Below are 25934 nucleotides of genomic sequence, written 5' to 3' on the forward strand. Positions count from 1 at the left end.
GAGCACCTGCTCTTTGAAAGGCTCTATGCTAGTTCTGGTGAGGCTAAGATCAAAACCTAGCCTATCCCCATACAACTTTATAAAGAAGGAGCTGCAATCACATAAGCAAGATCTTGAGATAGCCTTTAGGAATGACAGGAAAGCAAAAAGACTATCCAGGTACAAATCTCTACCTGGGGTAACATACAGATCTGTTAGGCTCTCCACAACAAAACCCCACAGAATGGGTGGCTGAAACAAAGGAAATTTATTTTCTCAGAGTTCTAGAGGCTGCAAGTCCAAGATGAGGGCTGGTTTACCCTGAGGCCTCTCCCCTTGGCTGCCAGGTGGCTACCCTCTTCACTGGCATTCCTTTTGAGTGCATGTATCCCTGGTGCCTCCTTTTGTGTCTCAATTTCTTCTGATAGTTACACTGGGTTATGACCCACACTAATGACTTCATTTTAACTTAATCATCTCTTTAAACACCTTATTTCGAACTACAGTTGCATTCTGAAGTACTCTGAGTTATGACATGAATATGTATTTGTGGAGGGGACACAATTTGGCCCCTAACAGACAGAAATCTAAGGTGTCTCTGCTCTTATCTCAATGCAGGAGATTCCCGTGAACAGACTGGTATTCTACGCACATCATCTCCAGGGAGGTTCTGAGGTGTGAGAGTGAACTCCCTTGGGGTGTGTTGGGAAGAAAGACATTCCTCTCTTTACCCTTTTTGAATTCTTGTGGTTAGACCACTAGTAAACTTGACACAAGACAGGGTAACAGCAGACAAAGAGACAAATTGCAATTCATGTGCACAAGAAGTGTCATAGAAATGGGACCTAAGAAGTGGGCAAAGCAGGCAGCTTCTTTATTTAGTAGACAACAAAACAATTTGTGAGGAATTGACAGGACAAATCCACTTAGGTGTAGGGTACTCACCTAGTAAGGAATCTAAACAGAATCTGTACCCAGGGTAGTAAACTAAAGACTTAACAAGGTTTGTGTATACAGGCTTCTCTTCTCGAACTGCCTATTTCTGGTTAGAAGGGTTTCCCTCTGCCTCCAGATACAGGCAGTACATCCTTCATATGAGATGTATTTCCTGCTCTCAGGGATGCAGAAATTGGGGGGCAGCGGAATGTCCCTCCTCTGTTGGCTGTTTCATAAGTAACTTGAATTCAAAATAATCAATATGCCACTGTGGTATATTTGGGGGCAGAGTGCCCTAAGCCTTGACAGGTCCCTCCTCTGAAACTTGCCTGCAAGTCTCACATGATAAAAGCTGATCTGCTCACTGTGGAGAGAGAGAATGGACTAGTGGAGTCCTCCATTTCATGGCAGCAGTTGCATAATTCTGAGAGCAGGTCAGTTCATTTAAAGAGCGGTATCACATTTCAATAGGTGGTGATGCAGGTGGGCTCCCAAAGCCAGGCCTAGGGTGCAAGCAGTATCAGGTAGTTATTAATAAGAGGCATTTCTATGCAAACAAAAGAAAAGCAGACGTTAATGATTGGACTGGTTATAAACCAGTTTCTGTGCCCAGGGCGTAGTCAGTGAAGTTTTCTAGGTGTCAGGATTGAAGCAACTATTGCAGTTTGAAATGTCTCTATCACAGTTAGCAATATCTCTGGGTGATCAGGTTCACTTTTTGAGTGGCTCGTACAGCAACAGGCATGAAGTCTATTTGAACATGAGCTGTTGTGACAATTTCTCTGATCTTTGCATCAAGTCATCTAGCTTCACGTTGCAAGACTTCAGGAAAATGGCAATGTTAGTTCTCAGTGATTCAAGTCAAAAGAATGGGAGAGTGATCAGATCAAGATGGCAGAGGTGTATCGCTCAGAGCTCACTGTCTCACCACAGACACATCAAAAGGATGGGAGAAATTGGGAATTTTAGTAAGAAAGTCACAGGTAGATATGAGTGGATACTAGAAAAATTCAGGATCCAACCCAGTTTGCAGGTAAATAATAATACTTCAAGGAAAACGTAATATCACTAGAACCTAATATCCACACATGTATAGTACACCTTCTATGGAACCATTTTTTGCTGTCTATCATCTCCCTCATTTCTACCAAAGACAGGAAAACTAAGACCTAATTTGTTTGCAAATGAAGTCTACATTCAATTAACTTGGCCTGATTATTTATCTAAGTACAGTAAGAATAACGATTTGCCATATAGGCGCTTTTAAATCTGCTTTGCTGGAATGGTTTATAAGGAGTCTCCAGAAGGAAATTTTAATAGCCTCTTGAGGCTAGGGAGCCACAGCAAAGACTTGTTGTCAAACTTAGAGATCTGGATGAATTCTTCTCTTCCTGAAGTCCCCAAAACATCCTAAAGTTCCTGTGCCTGCCAGAAGTGATCTTCATTACACACTTGGTAATGCTAATGGGAATTCTGTCAGCAAGTTCCCAGGCTGTTTTTCCAATGGGTTTTTATGGCTCCATGGAAAAAGCAAGAGAGTTCCAGAAAAACATCTATTTCTGCTTTATTGAGTATGCCAAAGCCTTTGACTGTGCGGGTCACAATAAAATGTGGAAAATTCTGAAAGAGATGCGAACACCAGACCACCTAACCTACCTCTTGAGAAACCTGTATGCAGGTCAGGAAGCAACAGTAGAATTGGACATGGAACAACAGACTGTTTCCAAATAGGAAAAGGAGTATGTCAAGGCTGTGTATTGTCATGCTGCTTATTTAACTTATATGCAGAGTCCATCATGAGGAACCCTGGGTTGAAAGAAGCACAAGCTGGAATCAAGATTGTCGCGAGAAATAGCAATAACCTCAGATATGCAGATGATACCACCCTTATGGCAGAAAGTGAAGTGGAACTAAAAAGCCTGTTGATGAAAGTGAACGTGGAGAGTGAAAAAGTTGGCATAAAGCTCAACATTCAGAAAACGAAGATTATGGCATCTGGTCCCATCACTTCATGGGAAATAGATGGGGAAACCGTGGAAATGGTGTCAGACTTCATTATTTTGGGATCCAAAATCACTGCAGATGGTTACTGCAGCCATGAAATTAAAAGACACTTACTCTCTGGAAGAAAAGTTATGGGCGACTAAGATAGCATATTGAAAAGCAGAGACATGAGTTTGCCAACCAAGGTCCATCTACTCAAGGCTATTGTTTTTCTAGTGGTCATGTATGGATGTGAGAGTTGGACTGTGAAGAAGCCTGGCTGAGCACTTAAGAATTGATGTTTTTGAACTGTGGTGCTGGAGAAGACTCTTGAGAGTCCCTTGGACTGCAAAGAGATCCAAGCAGTCCATTTTGAAGGAGATCAGCCCTGGGATTTCTTTGGAAGGAATGATGCTAAAGCTGAAACTCCAGTACTTTGGCCACCTCATGAGAAGAGCTGACTCACTGGAAAAGACTCTGATCCTGGGAGGGATTGGGGCAGGAGGAGAAGGGGACGACAGAGGATGAGATGGCATAAAAAAGGTCAACACAGCAAAATCAAGACACTGGTCTGGAAGAATCAACAATACTTAGACCATGTAATAGAAAACACACCATAAACAAAAGCAACAATATGAAAAATGTAGCTGCAAAGAAACCTTGGGAAAATGTATGCCGTCTACAGGAAGGCAACAAGAAGAATTTCCTGAACCCTTTAGGAAAAAGAAATCTCAAACAGAATAGTATGTTATGTGTATTCATGAGGATACATTTTAAGAATGTCGATTTTCCTTAAATCATTTACAGATTTAGCACCACATCCAGAGTAGCTGAGACCACAGTCACGCGTGGGCGGCTGTTTCCAGTACCCAGAACAAACCATGGAAAACTTATACAAGGAATAAAGACAACTAACAGCAAAAGCAAGAACACAAAACAAATAATCCCTGAGGAACAATAAGTCTCCACTGAACTTGACCCTATGGGTGCCCAGGTGGGGGAGTACTCTGAAGCTGACACTGGTGTGCAGGCCACAGAGGAAACAGAGAACAGGATCAGCTAGAAAAGGCTTTAAACTGGAGCAGTTGATTCTTCCCCTGGGCCATGGGACCATGAGCCTCTACTGCTTCACTGAAGGAACCTGAGGCAGCATCTCAGAGCCCCATGCCACGATCATGGGGCACCAAAGTTTGGGGTGGACATGGCAATATCGCCCAGAGGTCATGCAATAACCAGCACAAGCTTTGTTAGTGAATGACAACTGGCCCTTGTAAATGGTCAGCTTAAGAGACTGTCACACATGGACTAAAAGAGAAAAGTTGTATCACAGTAATTGTACAAAAGGACAGAAATTCATCTCAGAACTTTCGTCCAATGCCCCTGCACTCGACAAAAAGCTCACAGTGAGAACTGTCAGGCTAAGGAGCCCCTTCACTTTCTCTGCTGGGATTGTGTGGAGCATCGTTGGGGACAGGGGTGGTTTTATACCAGAAAGGGAAGGGTTTCCAGGCTCCATGTGCAGTCAATATGAAGATCCTGAGTGAGATGTGAAGGGTTCCACATCACTGAAGCCATTCTCCCATCCTTCCCTCTCACTTATCTTACCTGCAGCAGCCATTTCCAGGAAGCCTTAGGCAGAAGCAATCAGAGGAGATGCCAGTGTGCTTCTCACCAGGAGTCTGGGGATTTGACATCTTCCAGGTGAGGCCTTGCCCTCAGGTCAGCAGACAGCACGTAACGTAGCATTACAGTCAGGGGAAGACAGGGATGGTGGACAGAGAGCATCACTCAGCACACATGTGCCCCAGAGTGCCCTCACTGTCTCAGCAGCTCCAGGAAGGCTGTCAGGCTCGGGCTCCTAAATTCTTCCTGCTTGGTTTACAGAGAGTACTCAGAGGCAAGGATTGAGGCCAGTTGACTGAGATCAGCAGGGACATCCCAAGAGCCACTATGAGTCAAAGAAGGGACCACATCCCCCCTCTTGCCTGAAACTCCCCCAGAACCCCGTCCACCCAGGCCCTGCCCCCGCTGTCCTCCTGGCGCCCAGATGCACATGATAGGAAGTGACGGCCCCCTATCCACGCTGGGGTGTGATGCCATCTTTGAGAGGGCTGCTGTCTTTGAGAGCTGCTGTAGCTGTGCCCAGAGGGAGGAGTCTGAGGTCTCAACAGGGGTCCAAGTCGGAGGTGACATGAGTTACAGGTGCACTGGATAGTTACAAAGATACGCCCTGGCACTCCCACACTTTTTCCATCCGAAGAAAAGGGGACATTACAGCCCCCCGGCCACCTCACACCTGTTCTACGCCTAGAGGCTCGGACCTGGCTCTTAGGTGCAATGTCCATCGGCTACACATGTGGGTTCTCAGGACATAACCTGGGTCCAGGGGTGGTGGATCTGGGTGTGGGTTTGCTGGACCCAGGCTCTGTTCAGTGGAGGAAAGTCTGGGATTCTGGAAGGAGGGACCCACAGGGGGACTGAGTGTTTCCACATCCCAGATTAGAGACCACGCCTAACCCCTTACCCCGTGTGACTTATCCAGAGAGCAACCAGTCAGCATCTGGACAGTTCTAAAGGCTGAGGGGCTCCCTGACTGCAATCGCCGACAAGGGACACTCGGGGAAGAGGGGACCTCATTCCGAAGGGCTGGAAGCCAGTCACCAGAGGGAGGATGTCAGGGCTTGGGAGGAGTCAGGGTAATGACCATCCTCCGCATCACATAGCTGACTCAGGACCCTCCCCTGTGGCCAGCACTTCCTCCCAGCCAAACACAGGGACAGATTGGTGGTCTGTCAGGGTAGGTTGCAGCTTGGTTGTGAAGGGGCAGCCTCGAGACAGCAGAAAGGCAGGTCCCAGATCCCTTCATTGGGGGCCTGAACACTCCCTCCTCTCATCATCTGGGTGACAGGGAAGGTGACAGTGTCAACTTCACAGCAAGAGAGGGAACAGGGTGGGTGGGTTTGGGTGCGGGGGGGATATGAGGGAGTCTTGCCCCAGTTTTCATCATGACTCTGAAATGTGAACTGAAAGGACCTGCCTCCCCTGCCAGCCCCCACAGGCCTCGCTCTAACGCCCAGGCAGGGCTGTCTGGCTGTGCCCCAGTGATCACTCTCACTTCCTACTCAATGGTCTCAAGGGAGGGGCTCACCAGGAGAACACGAGACTTGTGGGTCCTAGAGCACTGGCCTCAAGGACCCCTCAGAGGCGGCCTGGGTTCAAGCCAGGGAGGACTCTCCTCACTGCAGTTGCTCACAACATCTGCTTGTCCTTCCTCTAGGGGCTCTCCTTCCCTGCCACCCTGCCTGCATGCGCCTGTGATCCATAACCAGTGTCACCATGCCCCAGAGGCACAAGAACAAGTAGCATGTCCGTGTGAAATTCCACCAGGTCCAGGGGGACACTCAGTATCCCCAGGAGGCCCAGACCAGTGCTGCTGCAGCCCCCAAAGAGAAGTGCCCCTCCTCTCCCTCCTCTGACCCTCAGGGTTCTTCCTGAGCTCCCCTGCTACTGGAGATCACCAGGAGCTTCAGGGAGCCATGGCCCCTAGCTCTTCTAATGTAGTGCCTTCCTGCACCGGATCCGATGAAGGTGCCCAGGGCCCAGAGGAGGAAAGTGCAGGTGCCTCCAAGGCAGCCCCTGCCACTCAGAGCACTCGCAAAGATCCTCTGACCAGGAAGGCCAGCATGCTGGTGGAGTTCCTGCTGGACAAATACACCAAGAAGGAGCCCGTCTCGCAGCACGCCCTGCTGAAGGTCATTGGCAGGAAGTACAGGCAGCACTTCCCTGAGATCCTCAGGAGAGCCTCTAAAGCACATGGAGCTGGTATTTGGCCTGGAGCTGACGGAAGTCTACCCAAGCAGGAACATCTACGCACTCATCTACAAGCTCAACCTAGGCGGCGATGAAGGTCTGAGTGATGCAGGGGGTGGGGGGTGGGGGGGGTCTGCCCAAGTCCGGTTTCCTGATGGTGCTCCTGGGCATTATCTTCATGAAGGGTAACCACACCACAAAGGAGGAGGTCTGGAAATTCCTCAGTGTGTTGGGGGTCTATACTGGGAGGAGGCACTGGATCTTTGGAGAGCCCAGAAGGCTCATCACCAAAGATACGGTGCAAAAGAAGTAACTGAAGTACCGACAGGTGCCCAATGGCGATCCTCCACACTACGAGTTCCTGTGGGGCCCGAGAGCTTCTCTGAGACAAATAAGATGAAGGTGTTGGAGGTTTTGGCCATGATCCATGATACGGTCCCGACTTCCTTCCCAGACCTCTATGCTGAGGCTCTGAGAGATCAGGCGGAGAGAGCAGGGCTGAGAGGCACGCCCAGGGCTCCCACAATGGCTGAAGCCAGTGCCCCTTCCAGGGCCAAGTCCTACAGCTCCTCCCACATCTAGGGAGGGAGACCCTGACACTTTCTACACTTTTGTGTTGGAACAGAGCTGTCAAGCTCCTAAATAGTAGAGAGTAGTAGGCTGGAGGGAACAAAACTTGTATGCTCTTTACTGTTTTATGTACTAAGGGAGTTTAGGTACAACTCATTTTTTTTTAATATATATCTTTTTTCCTTTATCCATAGGAAAAATATCTAGTGAAAATTGATTTAAATTAGACTACGGAAATCAGGGAGGAGTTTAGTATTTTCAAATGTTAATTACTTTTCATAAGGTTTGTTGTGGTTCAGAATACAAATGCATTAATCATATAAATCACATCGTTTGTTGCTTTAAAGGTTTGAAAGCCACTGGTTGGGTATATGTAAAACACATTGAAGGTATTGAATATGTTGTTCACCATCTACACAAGGTGAGATGACAATGGAACAGAATTTTCTCAAAGAGTAGTCAAGCTGCTAGAAAGTGCAGGTTAGTAGGGGTCAAGCAAACCAAGTTTAAATCTCTATTTTCTTCCTGATTTAAACTAGTAATTTCTGCATATTATCTATCTCATTTTTATCAAATATTTTTACTTCTAGCAGATTCCTTTTCTTCAGAATATTGGCTTGGTAATGATATTCCAGTTTTATTTATTGCTGTTTTAGGATTTTAAAGTTACAGTTTCGGTAGATGTAAAAGAAATTCATGAACCATCTGTATGTCTTTATGATCTGGAAGTAGGTAATATGTTGCTGAAAGAGATTTTCATGGTAATGTGAAACGCGACCACAGAAAATATTGAGAAACCAAAAAACAATTAAGCAAATATAAAGGAAAAAGCTTTTAATTTGTAGTTTGCCTTATTTCCTCTAACCCTTTTTTTTGGTAAAAATAAAATATCCTTTGCCTTAATTTAGCTCATTTAAGAGTATTTATTTCTTTTGTCCCAGTGCACTGCATAGTCTTTGCTCTCTACTGGATAAAAAAACCTCAGATAGGAAGGTGGTATTTTGGAGGTGCATAATAAACATAACTTGCATTAAATTAAAGTCCAGTATTTCTTAATCAGTATGACTCTGCTTTATATGTAGAACATGCATTCCAGCATTCATGCAGGATAGGATTTAGCAGACTCCATTTATAGATGGATAACTTGCAATTGTCTCAAGTTCACAAGACTGGTAAAGTGACCTTTATCAGACAAGTCCTCTGATGTGCACTAGTTCAGAGTCCTTCCCTTTCTTTGCAAGAGCAAGAACTGAGGAAATCTCTTTTCACCAGTGACATATTTGGTACTGTGCTAGGATTGCTGCCATGGTGACCTCAGTGGCCTTGCCCAAACTGCTGGCTGAAGACTCTTGACTTTCACCCTATCTCTCCCATGAACACTTGCTTCCTGTCACTCTCTGCTTGGTTCTCTTTCCATGACCCACAGGGCAAGATCTGGGTCAGCTCACTGTGTCATGGCTCCCCTCAGTTAAGAGCTGCAATGAGGACGCCCAGGCTGTGCACCCCCAAAGAACGCTTGGGTGGCAGTTGACACTGTCCTTAGGCCTGGTAGACACAGAATTTCCAATGGTGAAGGCGCCCATTGAGGCCAAGACTTTTCTCCTCTCATCTTTGTCATTTCCTCTATGGCCCTATCCATTCTGATGTGAGAAGTTTAACTGAGAAAACTGCATGACGTTCAAAATAAGACCAAATAAGTAATCAGGGACTTGATTGGGTGAGTTTCTTCTCTGTAAGTCCTCTAGTCCAATTCCCTCCCTACACGTTCTTAATCCGAGTGTGTTTCCAGGACCAGAACTGCATCAGAGGCCAAAACTGGGGGACGCTGCATCCTTCTCTAGATTTTTGGCATACCTCACCACACCACAACCTTACACTGTGGGCGATCCCCTCCTTTCTGTGGATCTCAAGAAGACGTTACCTATAGAAAGGGCAATGTGTCATGGAACTGCAAGCTGAGGTTAGGAACAGAGAAATGCAAAAACTATTGGCATGAACAACTCTGTCCAAACATCTGCATTGAGAACCTTGACTGACCTCTAGCATGGTTTCTAACAGCACCCTAAGGCCACATTCTAGGACAACTTGGCTACCCCAGAGTTCCTGTTTAGAAAATGTCAAGGCTACCAAAGGAATCTGTTCCACCCAAAATCTGACATGAGCCCCTCATCTTTCTTTACCAAGAGTGTCTATTTAAAACAAAGACCAAAACAAATCAAAACAAAACAAAAAACCCTCACAATTACAGGAAAAGTGTGACATAAATGAACTAGAAATTGATAACAAAAAGACAGCAAGAAAGATAAAGATTATTTGCAGAGTAAACAATAAACTTCTAAATAACACATGGGCCAAAGGAAAATCTAATGAGAAATTTTAAAATAGTTTTACAAAATGAAAAAATAATTATAGCTTATCAGAAGTTAAGTGATACAGCAAAATCAGTAAAGATGTATACACAGCATTGAGTGCCTATAACAAAAAACCCTACAATTAATAACTTAAGCTTCTATATTAGTAAACTTGTAAAAGTAAAGAAAAAGCAGAGGAAGAATAAATCAAAGCAGAAACCACTGACACTGAAAAAAGGAAGGTAATGCAGAAAAAGAACAAAATCCAAAGAAGTTTCTTTAAAGATACAAAATAAAAAGAAGATAAATTTCTCCCCAAGCTAAATAAGAACAAAGGGAGAAAACACAGATTAAATTACTAATAGCAGGAATGAAGGAAGGGCCATTACTACTGATTCCATGCACATTCAAAGGATAATGAGTGAATATTATAAACAACTCTGTGCCTACAAAAATGAAAGGTTCAATTGAGAAACTGCTTGAAGGGATATCTTAGCACCACTTTCACAAAGAAAAATACATACTCTGAATAGGTTTGTATCTATTAAAGAAATTTAATCTATAACTAATAAGCTTCCAATAAAGACAGTAACGGACTCAGAGGTTTCCACTGATGAATTCTATCAAAGTTTTAAGGAAGAAATGATAACAATTCTCTACAATCTCTCCCAGAAAATAGAAGCAAAAGGAACACCTCCTAATTCCTTTTCTATGAGATGAGTATTATACTCGAATATCAAAATCTCATGAAGAAATTAAGAGAAAAAAATTGAACACAAATACCTCCCATAAACATGGAAGCAAAATCCTCAACAAAATATAAGAAAAGAAACCTAACAATCCATAAAGGAATTACATAATATATCTAAGTTGGATGCATTTCAGATGTGTAACATTTGAAAATCAGTGATCATAAATCATAATAACAATAGTCTAAGGAAGATAATCACAAGATCAGATCAAGAGATGAAGGAAAAAAATCATCTGATAAAATCCAACACCCATTCATCATCAAAATTCTCAGCAAACTAGATACAGACAGGCATTTCCTCAGCTTCATATACAACATCTGAAAAGAAATACAGGTAAAACATCATACTTCAGAGTGCGAAGACAGATGCTGTCATACTAAGGTGAGGAACAAGGTGAGGCTATCCCTTCTCACCATGTCTATTCAACACTGTACTGAAAGGCCTAGCCAATGCAATGAGATACAGGAAGGAAGCAAAAGATACAGATATTTGGAAAAGAAAAATGGAATTATAATCATCAACAACAAGAAAACTCCTGGCATTAATAAGCCAGGAGTATATGTTAACAAGTTTAATATATTATCAATATATAACTATTATATAATTATATATTAATAAGGTTAATACATAATAGTCAATTCTTTTCCAATAAAGAGATGAAACTTGCAATTAAAAACTTAACACCATTTACATTACCACCAAAATATATTAGAAATAATTCTTTAAATACATGTATAAGATTTACATGAGAAAAACTCATAAACTGCACTGAAAAAAATTAAAGAAGATCTAAATAAATAGACACACCACGTTCATCGATAGGGAGATGCTGTATTGTTGAGATGTCACTTATTTGCAACATAACTTAATATTTAATAGAAGCCTGTTCAAAATTCCAGCAAGTTAGCTTGTAGATAGCAGCCAACAATTTAAATTTTATGTCAAAAATGAAATGATCCATAATACCCACTGAAGTCAATATGAAAGTTCAAAGTCAGAGAATTGATATTACTGGATTTCAAACTTACTTTAAAGCTACAATACTCAAGACTGTATGCTATTAACAGAATACTAGACAGATCAATGGCACAGAACAGAAAATCTAGAAACAGACACCCCAAACACTCAATCGACCTTTAACAAAGGCGCAAAGGCAATTCAATGCAAAAAGACAGTCTTTTAAACTTACAGTCCTGGGATAACTAGACATCCATATCTAATAAAAATGAATCCACATACAAACTCTAAACCTTTCAAAATAATTAACTCAAAAGAAATCACAGACCTAAATGAAAAACTCACATTAAAAAAAAAAAACTTGCAGGGACATCCCTGGCAGTCCAGTGTTAAAGACTCAACACTTCCACTGCGGGGGGAAGAGGTTTGATCACTGGTCAGGGACTAGGATTTCATATGCCATATGGAATAGGCAAAAAAATCTAGAAGATAAAACGGGGGCAAAACTTGAGTTTGGTAATGAGATTTTAGGCACAACACCAAAAGCACAGTCTATGAAAGAAAATGATAAGCGGAACCTTGTTAATATTAAAAACTTCTATCTGCAAAAGATACTATTAAGAGAATGAGAAAGAAAGGCCACAAAAGGGTAGTTACAAATCTATCTGCAGGGCAAGAATGGAGACACAGACCTAGAGAACGGGGGTATGGACACATCGGGGGAAGCAGACAGTGAGACGAATTGAGAGAGTGGCATGGACAAATGTGCACTACCATGTGGACAACAGGCATGTGGGGGAAGTTTCTGGGGGACACAAGGATCAGCTCTGTGATGACCTCGAGAGGTGAGGTCGGGGGTGGGAGGGAGGTTCATGAGGGAGGGGATATATGTATACTAAGAGCTGTTTCATAAAAGAGAACCTGACACACCATTTAATTATCTTCTAATTTAAATAATTGTTTAAAAAAATCTATGAATTTAAAAACTAGAAAAAAAATCTAGGGAAGTACACATAGCCACTAGAGTTACATACAACAATGCCAAATGAATAAAAGTCAGAAGTAATGAAAAGCAAAAGATCACAGTAACAATTTGATTCTCAAATTAAAATTCTTAGAAAACAGGACAGGAAATATTCAAACATATAAGAGACTTCAAAAATCTTGAATAAAAAAAAGATCACGACAGCAAAATCATCCAGTTGGTCTGGAAGAATCAACAATTACTTAAACCAAGTAACAGAAAAGACACCATAAACAAAAGCAACCATAGAAAAAAATTTACCTACAAAGAAACTTCAGAAAAATGTATACAGTCTTCATGGAGGCAACAAGAAGAATTTCCTGAGAGTCTTAGGAAAATGAAGGCTCAAACAGAATAGTATGTTATGTATATTCACGACAAGCAGATATTGTAAGACTGTCAATTTTCTGTAACTCCTTTACAGAGTTAGTACCACATTCAGAGTAGCTGAGACCACAATGAAACACGGTCTGCTGATTTTTGAACCCAGAAGTAACCACGGAAATCTTATGGAAGGAATGAAGAAAACTATTAACAAAAGTGAAAACATAAAAGTAAATAATCCCTGATGGACAGTAAGTCTGCACTGGACTTGACCCTATGTGTAATGGTAAATAATCCCTGATGGACAGTAAGTCTCCAGTGAACTTGACCCTATGTGTGCCCAGGTGCGGGAATACTTAAAGAGACTGGCACAGATGTGCAGCCTGCAAGGGAAGCAGACAACAGGATCAGCTGGAAGAGGCTTTAAACTTGAGCCCTGGATTCTTCCACTCTGCCCTGGCATCATGAATCTCCACTGCTTCACTGAAGGAATCTGAGGCAGCACCTCCGAGGGCCCATGCCAGGACCATGGGGCACCAAAGCTTGGCTTGGATGTGGCAGTACAACCCAGATCATGAAATCACCAGCACAAAGTTTGGTGTGTGTGTGCTTAGTCACTGAGATGTGTCCGACTCTTTGCGACCCCATGGACTGTAGCCCACCAGGCTCCTCTGTCCAAGGGGAAACTCCAGGCAAGAATACTAGAGTGGGTTTCCATGCCTTGCTCCAGTGGGTCTTCCCGACCCCTGGATTGAACCCAGGTCTCCCGCACCGCAGGCAGATTCTTTAGTGTCTGAGCCACCAGGGAATGCTAGTGGATGAGAACTGGCCCTGTGAAATGATCACCTTGATAGACTATCACCCAGGGACTAAAAGAGAAAAGTTAGTATCACACGAATTGTCCAAAACGACAGAACTTCATCTCAGAACGTTTGAGCAACGACCCTGCAGTTGACTGAGAGCCCACAGTGAGAACTGTCAGGCTAAGGAGCCCCTTCACTTACTCTTCCGGAATGGTATGAGCATGGCTGGGGACAGGGGTGGACTTATACCAGTAAGGGAAGGATTTCCAGGCCCTGTCAGCAGTCATATTGAATGAAGTTTCTGAGTGAGATGTGAGGGGATCCACACCTCAGAAGACAGTCTCCCATCCTTCCCTCTCAGCTCATCTTACCTGTAGCAGCCATTTCCAGGAAGCCTTGGGTAGAAATGGTGAGATGAGACGTATGTGCATTTCATACTGGGAGACTCGGGGGTTCACATTTTTGATATGAGGCCTTGTCCTCGGATCAGCAGATGGGACGTAGCCCAGCATCTACAGCGGTAAGGCAAGGCATGGAGAACGACAGAGCATCGCTTACTCCAGAAGAGGGAGCCCAGAGCGCCCTTGCTGTCAGTCTCATGGGCTCCAGGACGGCTGTTAGGCGTGGGCTCCCCAATTCTTCCTGCTGCGGGTGTTGACACAAGTGAGAGGCATGGAGTGAGCCAGCTGACAGTTCAGGACAGGGACGTCCCAGGACCCCTTAAGAGTCAAGGGAAAGTCCACGTGCCAATCCCAGGAGAAGCTCCCCCGGAACCCCGCCTGTCCAGGTCCCGCCCCTGCTGCCCTCCTGGAGCCCAGATGCGCATGACAGGAAGTGACGTCCTCTTAAGCATGCTGGGGGAGCGACGCCATCTTTTACAGTGCTGTTGTCTCTGAGAGCTGCCGTTGACGGAGGCCAGTGTGTGCAGTCCCAAGTGTCATCGTGTGTCAAGATCAGACGTGACGTGAGTTACAAGTGCAGAGACCCGTCTCTGCACCCCGAATCCCTTTTCTATCTGAAAAGAGGGGGGCACACAGCCTCCGGCCACCCTAGCCGTGCACTCAGACCAGAGGATCCAGCCTAGCTCTTAAGCCCCAAGCCCATCCACTAACCCCTAGGGGGTGTCGAGAAAGAATGCCTCAGTCAGGCTCTGCTGGATCCCTGCTCTGCTCAGTAGAGGGAGAGCCACGAGCCCTGTGGAGTGAAGGAGGGACCCTCGGGGGAATGAGTGTCTCCATACACCAGAACGGCAGCCATCTGTAACCCACCACTCACCGCGATTTGCCTGCGGATCATCCAGGCAGCCTTTGGGAGATCTAAAGGCTGAGGGGCTCCCTCACTGCGACCTCAGACATGGAACACTTGGAGAGGAGGGGACTTGGGTCTCAGGGGCTGGCAGCTGGTCAATAGAGTGAGGATGTAAGGTTCGGGAAGAGTCAGGATGAGGACTATCCTCCCTGCCAAAGGGTGCCTCAGGACCCTCCCCTGTGGTCAGCATTTCCTCCTGGCCAACATCAGGAAGGGGGCCGGTGGCCAGAGAGGGGAGCTTGGAGCCTGGTTGTGAAGGGACAGCCACTAGAAAGCAGAAGGAAGGTTTTGGGACCCTTCACTGGGGGGCTGAGTACGCCCTCCTCTCCTCGTGTGGGGTGACATGGAAGGTGGCAGTGTCAATTTCAGACAGGAGAGGAAACGGGCTGAGTGCGGGATTGGGGGCGTTGGATATGGGGGTGTCTCTCACCAATTTTCATCCTGACTCTGACTGTCAGCTGTGAGGACCTGACTCCCCTGCCAGGCCAAGCTGCCCCAAAACATCTAATGCCCAGTCAGGACTGTCTGCTGCGCCCCAGGGCTCACTCTCCCTTGCTACTCAGCGGTCCCAGGAGACAGGCTGAGCAGAACAGAAGCCCTGTGGGACCTAGAGCACTGGCCTCAAGGACCCTCAGAGATGGCTTCCATTCAAGCCAGGGAGGAAGTTCCTTGCTGAAGGTTCTCACAGTATGTCTTGTCCCTCGTCCAGGTGCCCTCCTTGCCTGCTTTCCTGCCCGCATTCCCACCTGCGGCCCCTGACCTGCTGTCAGCATGCCTCGGAAGCACAAGAATAAGTCCCATGGTCGCCTGAAACGCCACCAGGTCTGGAGGGACACTCAGGAGGCCCAGGCCAGTGCTGCTGCAGCCCCAAAGGAGGAGTGCCCCTCCTCCCCCTCTTCTGCCCCTCAGGGTTCTCCCCTGAGCTCCCCTGCTGCTGGCGATCGCCAGGAGCTTCAGGGAGCCATGGCCCCTAGCTCTCCTGATGCAGGGCCTTCCTGTGCAGGATCTGATGAAGGTGCCCAGGGCCCAGAGGAGGAAAGTGCAGGTGCCTCCCAGGCAGCCCCTGCCACTCAGAGCACTCGCAAAGATCCTCTGGCCAGGAAGGCCAGGATACTGGTGGAGTTCCTGCTGGAGAAGTACACCAAGAAGGAGCCCATCACACAGAATGCCCTGATGAAAATCGTCAGCAGGAAGTACAGGCAGCACTTCCCTGAGATCCTCAGTACAGCCTGTGAGCGCCTAGAGCTGGTCTTTGGCCTTGAGATGAAGGAAATCGACCGCAGCAGGAACATCTACACCCTCATCAGCAAGCTCAACCTCGGGGGAAACGATTGTCTGAGTGGTGAGGGGGGGCTGCCCAAGTCCGGTCTCCTCATGGTGCTCCTGGGGGTCATCTTCATGAATGGTAACCGCGCCACCGAGGAGGAGATCTGGGAATTCCTCAGTATGTTGGGGATCTATGCTGGGAGGAAGCACTGGATCTTTGGGGAGCCCAGAAGGCTCATCACCAAAGATCTGGTGCAGAAGGAGTACCTGAACTACCGCCAGGTGCCCAATAGTGACCCTCCACGCTATGAGTTCCTGTGGGGCCCAAGAGCTTGTGCTGAGACCAGTAAGATGAAGGTACTGGAGGTTCTAGCCAAGTTCCATGGTAGGGTCCCTAGTTCCTTCCCAGACCTCTATGAGGAGGCTCTGAGAGAGCAGGCGGAGAGAGCAGGGCTGAGAGGTGCGGCCATGGCTCCAGCCATGGCTGAGGCTAGTGCTCCTTCCAGGGCCAAGTCCTGCAGCTCCTCCCACATCTAGGGATGCAGGCAGGGCCCTTTGTTCCCTTTGTGTTGGAAGAGAGTAGTCAGGCTCCTAAATAGTGCAGAGTAGTAGGGGTGGAGGGAACAAAACCCATATCTTCTTACAGTTTTAAATGGTAAGTGAGTTTAGATCTAGTTTGTTTTAACAAAATATACATCTGTTTTCTTGTGTTCATATGAGAAATACCTAAGGAACAAAGATTTAAATTGGAAAGGTAAAGAGGTGAAGGAGGTGTTTAGTATTTTCAAATGTTCTTACTTTTGATAAGGTTTATTGTGTTTCAGAATTCAAATGTACGAATTATATAAATCATAGTTTCTAGCTGTTTTAATGTTTTAAAATGTTTAAAATGTTTGGGTATTTGTAACACACACTGAAAGTACTGAATATATTGTTGACAATGCAAACAAGATAACATGACATTAGAAGAGAATGTTTCTTGAAGAGCAGTCAAGCTTCTAAAGAGTGCATGGTAGTAGAGGGTAGAACACATTTATTTCCATCATATTTCTCTCTCTGTTTCACACGAGTAACTTCTACATATTATTTGTTTCTTTTTCTTCAAATATTTTTACTTCTAAGAGGTTGTTTTTCTTCAGAGTATTAATTTGGTAATGGTACTGCTGTTATATTCACTGCTGTTTAAAAGTTTTAAAGGTACAGTTTTGGTAGACATAAAAGACATTTAGGAGCCATCTGTATTGTCTTTCTGATCTGCAAGTAGGTAACATAGCACTGCAAGAGTGATTTTCATGCTAATGTGAAGGAAGACCACAGAAACTATTGAGAAACAAAAAGAAAATGGAGAAAAGAATAGAGTAAAAAGTCTTTAACTTGTGGTTTTACTTATTTCTTTTAAACTTCCTTTTAGTAAAAATAAAAAATACTCTGACTTATTTAGCTCATTTAAGAATATTTGTTTCTTTTGCCCTAATTCACTGCATATTCTCTGCTCTCTCCTGGATTAAAAATAAACTCAGATGGGAAGGTGATATTTGAGGGGTTCATAGTAATCATACCTTCCACTTGTTAAAAACCAATACTTCTTCATCAGTATGCCACTGCTTTATATGTAGTACACGCATTCCAGCATTCATGCAGGACTGGATTTAGCAGACTCCATTTGTGGATGGATAACTTGCCAATTTCTCAAGTTCACAAACTGATGAAGTGACCTTCCTGGGACAAGCCCCCCGATCTGGATTAGTGGACATCCCACAATGCGCCACTTCTCCAGCCTAAGCCAGACATTATGTCTTTTCATTCATTTTTCCTCTAAACACTCCAAAAAATGTGTCTCCTTGGATACATAGGGCCCTGTCCCAAAGAACTGTTTTGGAATAAAGTTTAAAAAATGGTGATAAATGAATGGTATGAAAGAAGACAGAACTACTCAGGGACAAGGTGGTCATGTACACATGCAATGTCAGATACCCTGAAAAGATCAACATGCCCTCATTTATCCTTCCTGATTCTCAGGGACATACAAGCCTTAGCTTAAGCGCTGTGTCCTCAGGTCAATGGATGGAAGAGTCCCAGCCTCTGATAGTTATCAAGGGGAAGATTTTAGAACACTAGGGGTCCCACAAACTATATCCTGCTTCTTGCCTTGTGTGGCCATGGGGAGAGCAGTCTGTCTGAGGTGCACCTTCCTTTCCTGCAGGGCAAGGGTGGAGGGGTTCTCAGGGAGTTGAACACCTTGGTCTTGCTGCAACAGCTCCAATTCTGCCCAAGATGGAGATCCTAACAGGCCTTCATATTATTTACAGTGAGGATACTGGGTGCTGATGAGTGGACCGCCACCACCCTCCATAACAAGGGGGATGGCACAGAGCGACAGGCAAGGGTAGCCGGGGAGTAGCTCTCTCCCCTCCCCTTCTCTTGTCTTAAGAAAGCCTTGGCCACAGGCCAGCTTATTCAACCAGTAGAGAGCATGGATTCCGATATGCTACCGGAAGTCAAGGTAAGAAACCTGATCTAAGACTGGGGGACCACTGACTCCAGAAGAGAGTGGAGCCCTAGAATGTTCTTCTCCTCAGAAGGCCCCAGTAGCTTTGCACACCTCTGGTTCATCCTGCCTTCCAATTCAGAACTTCCAAGAAAGTAATGCCTTTGTGCTGAGGAGCACACCCTGAGGTGAGTGGAGGATGCAGTCTGGGTCTGGTCAGGAGTGAGGATGAGATCCCAGAATGAGGGGCAAGAGGACCACTCAGCCCAGAACATCGGAGACTGTGGAGGCAAACCCCTGATGTCAGCCCTATGACACCCAGGAGAAAGCTTTCCGGCTGAAGTGCTTCTCTTTCTGCTGGAGTGGTCTCAGGGAGGTGAGAGCCTTGGTCTACTGGGAGAAGCCTCACTTCAGTACAGAGTGGAAACTACTGACTGCAAATGACGATAAAGGGACTGCACCTAGAACACAGCCCTGCCCATCTATACCTTGCACTGGCAAATTTGGGGATGTGGGCATGATGCACCCCACACATTTCCTTTTAGAGCATCTCAGGAGGTTAGGCTCTGGGGCTCAGGGGTCAACCTCAGGAGGAACTCCAGGTCATGCCAAGAGTCAAGTAGAGGACCATGGGGACTAAAGGAACCACTCACACTATACCACTTTTATAGAATCCCTCCCCTAGGGTCAGCCATGAGTGACCACAGGTTGGCAGCCCTCACATCCTCCGAGGTGGTCTCAGGGAATTTAAGGCTGTAGCATGAGAGGACAGGTCTCATTAGGAGATGGGAAGTCAGTGTGAGGACCTGGAGAGAGGACAGTAATAGTGAAGAGAGGGAGGAAATACAGGTCTTCCTAGGAGCCTGACTGAGGACAGGTGCAGCCAGCCATCAGAAGGCCTCAATTTCCAGTCCCAGCTTTCTGTCCTGAGAGACCACAGGTAGATGTGGTAAGGTAGGCAACCTAGTTTCTTGAATGTTGAGTGTTTAGACAGAATTTCTCTTCTAGACAGAGTTTCCTGACATGTTTTTACTCTCTTCTTTCACTTTCATCAAGAGGCTTTTTAGTTTCTTTTCGATTTCTGGCATAAGGGTAGTGCCATCTACATATCTGAGATTATTGATATTTCTCCCAGCAATCTTGATTCTAACTTGTGCTTCATTCAGCCTGGCATTTCACATAATGTACTATGCATACAAGTTAAATAAGCAGGGTGACAATATACAGTCTGATGTACTCCTTTCCCAATTTGTCATCAGTCCATTCTTCCATCCAGTTCTAACTGTTGCTTCCTGATCTGTATACAGATTTCTCAGGAAGGAGGTTAGGTATTCTGGTATTCCCATCTCTTAAGAATTTTCCACATTCTATTGTGATCCACACAGTCAAAAACTTTAAGGGTAGTCAATAAAGCAGAAGTAGATGCTTTTCTGGAATTCTCTTGGTTTTTCTATGATCCGATAGATGTTGGCAATTTGATCTCTGTTTCCTCTGCCTTTTCTAAATCCAGCTTGGACATCTGGACATTCTTGATTCATGTACTATTGAAGCCTAGCATGGAGAATTTTGAGCAGTACTTTGCTAGCATGTGAGATGAGTGCAGTTTTGTGGTAGTTTGAACATTTTTGGCATTGGCTTTCTTTGGGATTGGAATGACAGCTGACCTTTTCCAGTCCTGTGGCCACTGCTGAGTTTTCCAAATTTACTGGCATATTAAGTGTAGCACTTTAGAGCATCATCTTTCAAGAGCTGCAAAAGCTCACCTGGAATTACATTACCTCCAGTAGCTTTGTTTGTAGTGATGCTTCCTAAGGCCAACTTGACTTCGCATTCCAGGATGTCTGTCTCTAGGTGAATGATCACTTCATCGTGGTTATTGGATCATTATGATCTTTTTAGCATAGTTCTTTTGTGTATTCATGCCACCTCTTGTAAATAGCTTCTGTTTCTGTTAGGTCCACAATGTTTCTGTCCTTTTTGAGCCCAATGTTGCATGAAGTGTTCCCTTGGTATCTCAAATTTTCTTGAAGAGATCTCTAGTCTTTCCCATTCTGTTCTTTTCCTCTATTTCTTTGCATTGATCGCTGAAGAAGGCTTTCTTACTTCTTCTTGCTATTCTCTGGAACTCTGCCTTCAGATGCTTATCTTTCCTTTTCTCCTTTGCTTTTTACCTCTCTTCTTTTCACAGCTATTTGTAAGGCCTCCTCAGACAGCCATTTTGCTTTTTTGCATTTCTTTTCCATGGGGATGGTCTTGATCCCTGTCTCCTGTACAATGTCACAAACCTCATTCCATAGTTCATCAGGCACTCTATCTATCAGATCTAGGCCCTTAAATCTATTTCTCACTTCCACTGTATAATCATAAGGGATTTGATTTAAGTCATACCTGAATGGTCTAGCAGTTTTCTCTACTTTCTTCAATTTGAGTCTGAATTTGGTAATAAGGAGTTCATGATCTGAGCCACAGTCAGCTCCTGGTCTTCCTTTTGTTGACTGTATAGAGCTTCTCCATCTTTGGCTGCAAAGAATATAATCAATCTGATTTCGGTGTTGACCATCTGGTGATGTCCATGTGTAGAGTCTTCTCTTGTGTTGTTGGAAAAGGGTGTTTGCTATGACCAGTGCATTTTCTTGGCAAAACACTATTAGTCTTTGCCCTGCTTCATTCTGCATTCCAAGGCCAAATTTGCCTGTTACTCCAGGTGTTTCTTGACTTCCTACTTTTGCATTCCAGTCCCGTATAATGAAAAGGACATCTTTTTTGGGTGTTAGTTCTAAAAGGTCTTGTAGGTCTTCACAGAACCGTTCCACTTCAGCTTCTTCAGCGTTACTGGTTGGGGCATAGACTTGGATTACTGTGATATTAAATGGTTTGCCCTGGAAACGAACAGAGATCATTCTGTCGTTTTTGAGATTGCATCCAAGTACTGCATTTTGGACTCTTTTGTTGACCATGATGGCTACTCCATTTCTTCTGAGGGATTCCTGCCCACAGTAGTAGATATAATGGACATCTGAGTTAAATTCACCCATTCCAGTCCAGTTTAGTACACTGATTCCTAGAATGTCAACGTTCACTCTTGCCATCTCTTGTTTGACCACTTCCAATTTGCCTTGATTCATGGACCTGACATTCCAGGTTCCTATGCAATATTGCTCTTTACAGCATCAGACCTTGCTTCTATCACCAGTCACATCCACAACTGGGTATTGTTTTTGCTTTGGCTCCATCCCTTCATTCTTTCTGGAGCTATTTCTCCACTGATCTCCAGTAGCATATTGGGCACCTATTTACCTGGGGAGTTTTGCCTTTTCATACTGTTCATGGGATTCTCAAGGCAAGAATACTGAAGTGGTTTGCCATTTCCTTTTCCAGTGGACCACATTCTGTCAGACCTCTCCACCATGACCCGCCAGCCTTGGGTTGCCCCGCTGGCATGGCTTAGTTTCATTGAGTTAGACAAGGCTGTGGTCCTAGTGTGATTAGACTGACTAGTTTTCTGTGAGTATGGTTTCAGTGTGTCTGCCCTCTGATGACCTCTTGCAGCACCTACCATCTTACGTGGGTTTCTCTTACCTTGGGTGTGGGGTATCTCTTCACGGCTGCTCACAGCAAAGCATAGCCGCTGCTCCTTACCTGAACGAGGGGATTCTCCTCACCACCGCCCTTCCTGACCTTCAACGTGGGATAGCTCCTCTAGGCCCTCCTTCCCCCTGCGCAGCCAGCGCTCCTTGGTTGTTGGGTTGCTCATCCCAGAAGCCACCCCTAGCCTTAGGCATGATACTAAGTGACAAATAAATGAAGTTTTGTTGCAGGTGTTCAAAGTGTCCAGGGAAAGGAGGTCTGAGACCTCGGTGGCAAAAATCTGTTTTCTTTTCCTTTCCAGAGTTATGGACCTGGCAGGATAGACATTGCTGGTAGACTGTTTGCACAATTTTATAAAAATCTTCCTACCAGTGTCTATAATTTGAGTCATTTTAACTGATGGTCAGGGAAAGAGTTGCTAGAAAGCTGGGAGGAACCAAGGGGTCATCTTGAATTTCTCATAGCCCCAACTATTTATTTCATTTAAAGCTACTGTTTACGCACTTACTTTCTCCAGTTTGGGAGCTGCTGCTACTGCTGCTGCTGCTAAGTCGCTTCAGTTGTGTCCGACTCTGTGTGACCCCATAGATGGGGGCCTACTGTCTCTGGGATTCTCCAGGCAAGAACACTGGAGTGGGTTGCCATTTCCTTCTCCAATGCATGAAAGTGAAAAGCGAAAAGTGAAGTCGCTCAGTCATGCCCCGACTCTTAGTGACCCCATGGACTGCAGCCTACCAGGCTCCTCCATCCATGGGATTTTCCAGGCAATAGTACTGGAGTGGGGTCTGACTGGTGCCATATTAAATAGACATCAGGATGACAAAAGTCTGGCAATGAAGGGTCAATTTTTTTGGCAGAAGCAAAATGGACTTTATCTACTCGTGCCACAGTGTTCACAGATTCTTTTGTTGTTGCTGCCTGTACATAAAAGTCAGCTTCAGTGTTTCTCTGATACTTGGGTTTAGTCCTTTTAGTGTGAGCTTCAATTTTGATGACAGACAACATTCTACTACAGGACATATAAGACTTCCAAAAGTTTATAATAATTCCTGAAACACTTATAATGCACACCTATACAAGTCTGAAAGTGTGAGTTGCTCAGTTGTGTCTGACCCTTTGCGACCCCTTGCCCTGTAGCCCACCAGGCTTCTCTGTCCATGGAATTCTCCAGGTAAGAATACTGGAGTAGGTAGCCATTCCCTTCTCCAGGGGATGTCCCTGACCCAGAGATCGAAGTCAGATCTCTGGCACTGCAGGCAGATTCCTTACTGTCTGAGCCACCTGGTAAGCCAGACACAATGTAAAAAAGGCTTAACATTACTTCTTATTTGGCAATGCTTCCCATGTAATTTAACATAACCAATATTCTTAATTAGTTTAATATCTCTCTTTTTATAAGGAGAGAGAACAAATCTTTGAGATATTTCAGGGGCCCTCTGAAATAACGTATACCTCAAAGCTACTTCTAAGTCAAAAAGACGTGTAGAATTTGATTTGGAAGAAGCTTGTCAAAAATATCAAAGAGGCTTTAAAACATTTAGTCACATAGATCACTGGGAAAAAATGCTTAGTTATCCATTTAACCAAAATAACAATTAAAGACTTCATAGGCAAATATAGGTTATATGGTTCTGAATAAAATTTAGCTCTTTTAACATCCAGAGGACTAGGTTTACTTAAGCAATCATGTTCTGATAAAGATAAAACAAGATACTATATATATATATGTATGTATATGGTCAGATTCCTTCAAGGTAAAGAAAAACTTTCGTAATTTCTTCTTACCAAGAACAAACCCATAGAAAAAAGACAGTTTGTCCTTTGAACAGAGATAAAACCAAATTCCAATTTTATACCAGGTTACTTTTGATACTTAAACTCATTTACTTAATTAAATTGATTCCAATTTTATTTATTCCTGACCACACATAAAATTCCTTTCCAAAGATTTAGTTTTTCACAAAACTTACAATTTTCTATGTTCATTTTAGTTTGTGCCTTTGTTTTCTTTCCCATTTGGGAATAATCAGCCTTACAAAAAACTACTTTCTTTTTCCTTAACAAAAACATCTCCATACCATATAACTTTTATTACCACCAAACACATTCTATTTCTGTTATTATATTCAGTAGCTTTAACCACATATTAAACTTCTTAATCCTTTTAATTTTAATTTTTTAGTGAAAATAAAGAAGTAAACAATTCTTCATTGTATTAATACTTTGTGGCTCGGCAAGCTTAAAAATACACTGTATAATTTCTAGAAATAGAATAATCTTTCAATAAAGCATAAGGTACATTTATTAATAAACCAAAACATACTTAGTCTCTTGTAGTAAGAGATGAAATATATGCAAACTTAGACTTGTTCAACAATGAATGTTTTAGTATTTTATCTTATTTGGGAATGACTAAACAGTCAACAAATTTTCATCACTTAATTTAACTTAGCAAAACTCTAAGAGTATAAATTACCAAAGAGATTTAGGAAACAATTTGAGTAGACATATGACAAAACGATTATTTTTAAAAAGTTCACCTAAAAACTCCTATCTCATTTATATCTATTTAATTCTTTTGTCCTTAATAATCATACTTAGATTACTCATGAAAACTTCATTAAAGCATTTAGTCATTATCTTAAGACCTTTTGACTCTTTTTTGTTTGTTTGTTCCAGACAAATGTTGCAACAGAGACATTAGTTCATTTGACTAGTAAACCCAGTAGAACAAAAGTTGGTTATCCATATTTTATTTTATGCTAACTCTGAAGATATACCCATATTAATCCAGTAAGCTTAAATTTAGCTTTTATTTACTGAAGATTTTCTAGCTCATGTGAACTCGAAAAATATCTGGTATCTGGGTTGGTGTTTATTAAACTTTTAAGAATTTTTATATAAGCACTAATTTTTTTAAGACAATTAAATAGAGCTTTTTTACAAATATGATTTTGGCAACGTAATCTGGAAGTAGAAAGATCCCATATTTATAGTGTATACATATAGACATACAATTAGCTCAAAGTTTTCACCGTAAAACTTTAGTCATGAATCAGGTACAGTACAAAACTCACTGGTTTATAAAAGCAACTGGAATTAATTAAGTATACTCATTCAGATGGGTAAAGTATTTTTCTTTGTTTGTGGAGAAGACTTTTAAGATCTGTATTTTCCCTTGACAAGCAATTTTAAAGAGACTGTTTAAGCAAGGGGGTGTTTTAGCAGTATGAGGTCCATTTTCTATTTTTATTTTTAATTCTACAGACTAAGCTAACCCAGACTCATTCTCAGGTGCTGTGACCTGTGTTAACATTTGAAAGACATGATAGAATTTATAACTTCGAGGGGCAGAGAAAAAAAATGTGAGTTTTCTCCTAGGAGTTTTGGAGCATATCATTCTATTGTCATAAATATTTGAGTAATTACTATTAATTTTTTTCTTAAGTAAAGGAAAATTTTACTCTAATACCCTGATTATTTATAATATCTACAAGCATTTTAGTAGGGATGGACAAAGCCTTGGGACTTGTCAAGTTAGGTGTGTTTTGACTTGCTTCTAGAACTGTATTTCTGATTTTATATTTACAAGACAAAGACCGTTGTTTTTGTTAGCCTTTGGCTCCAGCTGATTTGTTCTGAGATTACGTGTAGGAGGTCCTGAAAATTTACTGAGGAAGCAGGATTATTTTTAAGGAGAATTTTGTTGGATTTCTGTTTAAGTTCTTTCATCATAATAAGGAATATCTTAAGGGCAGTCATTATAATTTTTTTTTCCTTTCAATTTGATCCTCA

The 25934-nt window shown here is 43.5% G+C and overlaps 1 protein-coding gene across 1 annotated transcript; it reads left to right on the plus strand.

Moving 5' to 3' along the window:
• The first annotated feature begins 15568 nt into the window (after window positions 1-15568).
• Window positions 15569-16600, plus strand: LOC138930637 (melanoma-associated antigen B17-like). The gene has a single exon (XM_070291143.1). It carries the CDS (start codon window positions 15569-15571, stop codon window positions 16598-16600), a length of 1032 nt encoding a protein of 343 aa, XP_070147244.1.
• Window positions 16601-25934: the final 9334 nt, after the last annotated feature.

This window comes from Ovis canadensis, chromosome X (assembly GCF_042477335.2).
Source record: "Ovis canadensis isolate MfBH-ARS-UI-01 breed Bighorn chromosome X, ARS-UI_OviCan_v2, whole genome shotgun sequence".
Classification (NCBI taxonomy): Eukaryota; Metazoa; Chordata; class Mammalia; order Artiodactyla; family Bovidae; genus Ovis; species Ovis canadensis.

What these genes read in the sequence shown, in the direction of transcription:
- LOC138930637 (XM_070291143.1), top strand. Translation starts at nt 15,569, where the DNA reads ATGCCTCGGAAGCACAAGAATAAGTCCCATGGTCGCCTGAAACGCCAC.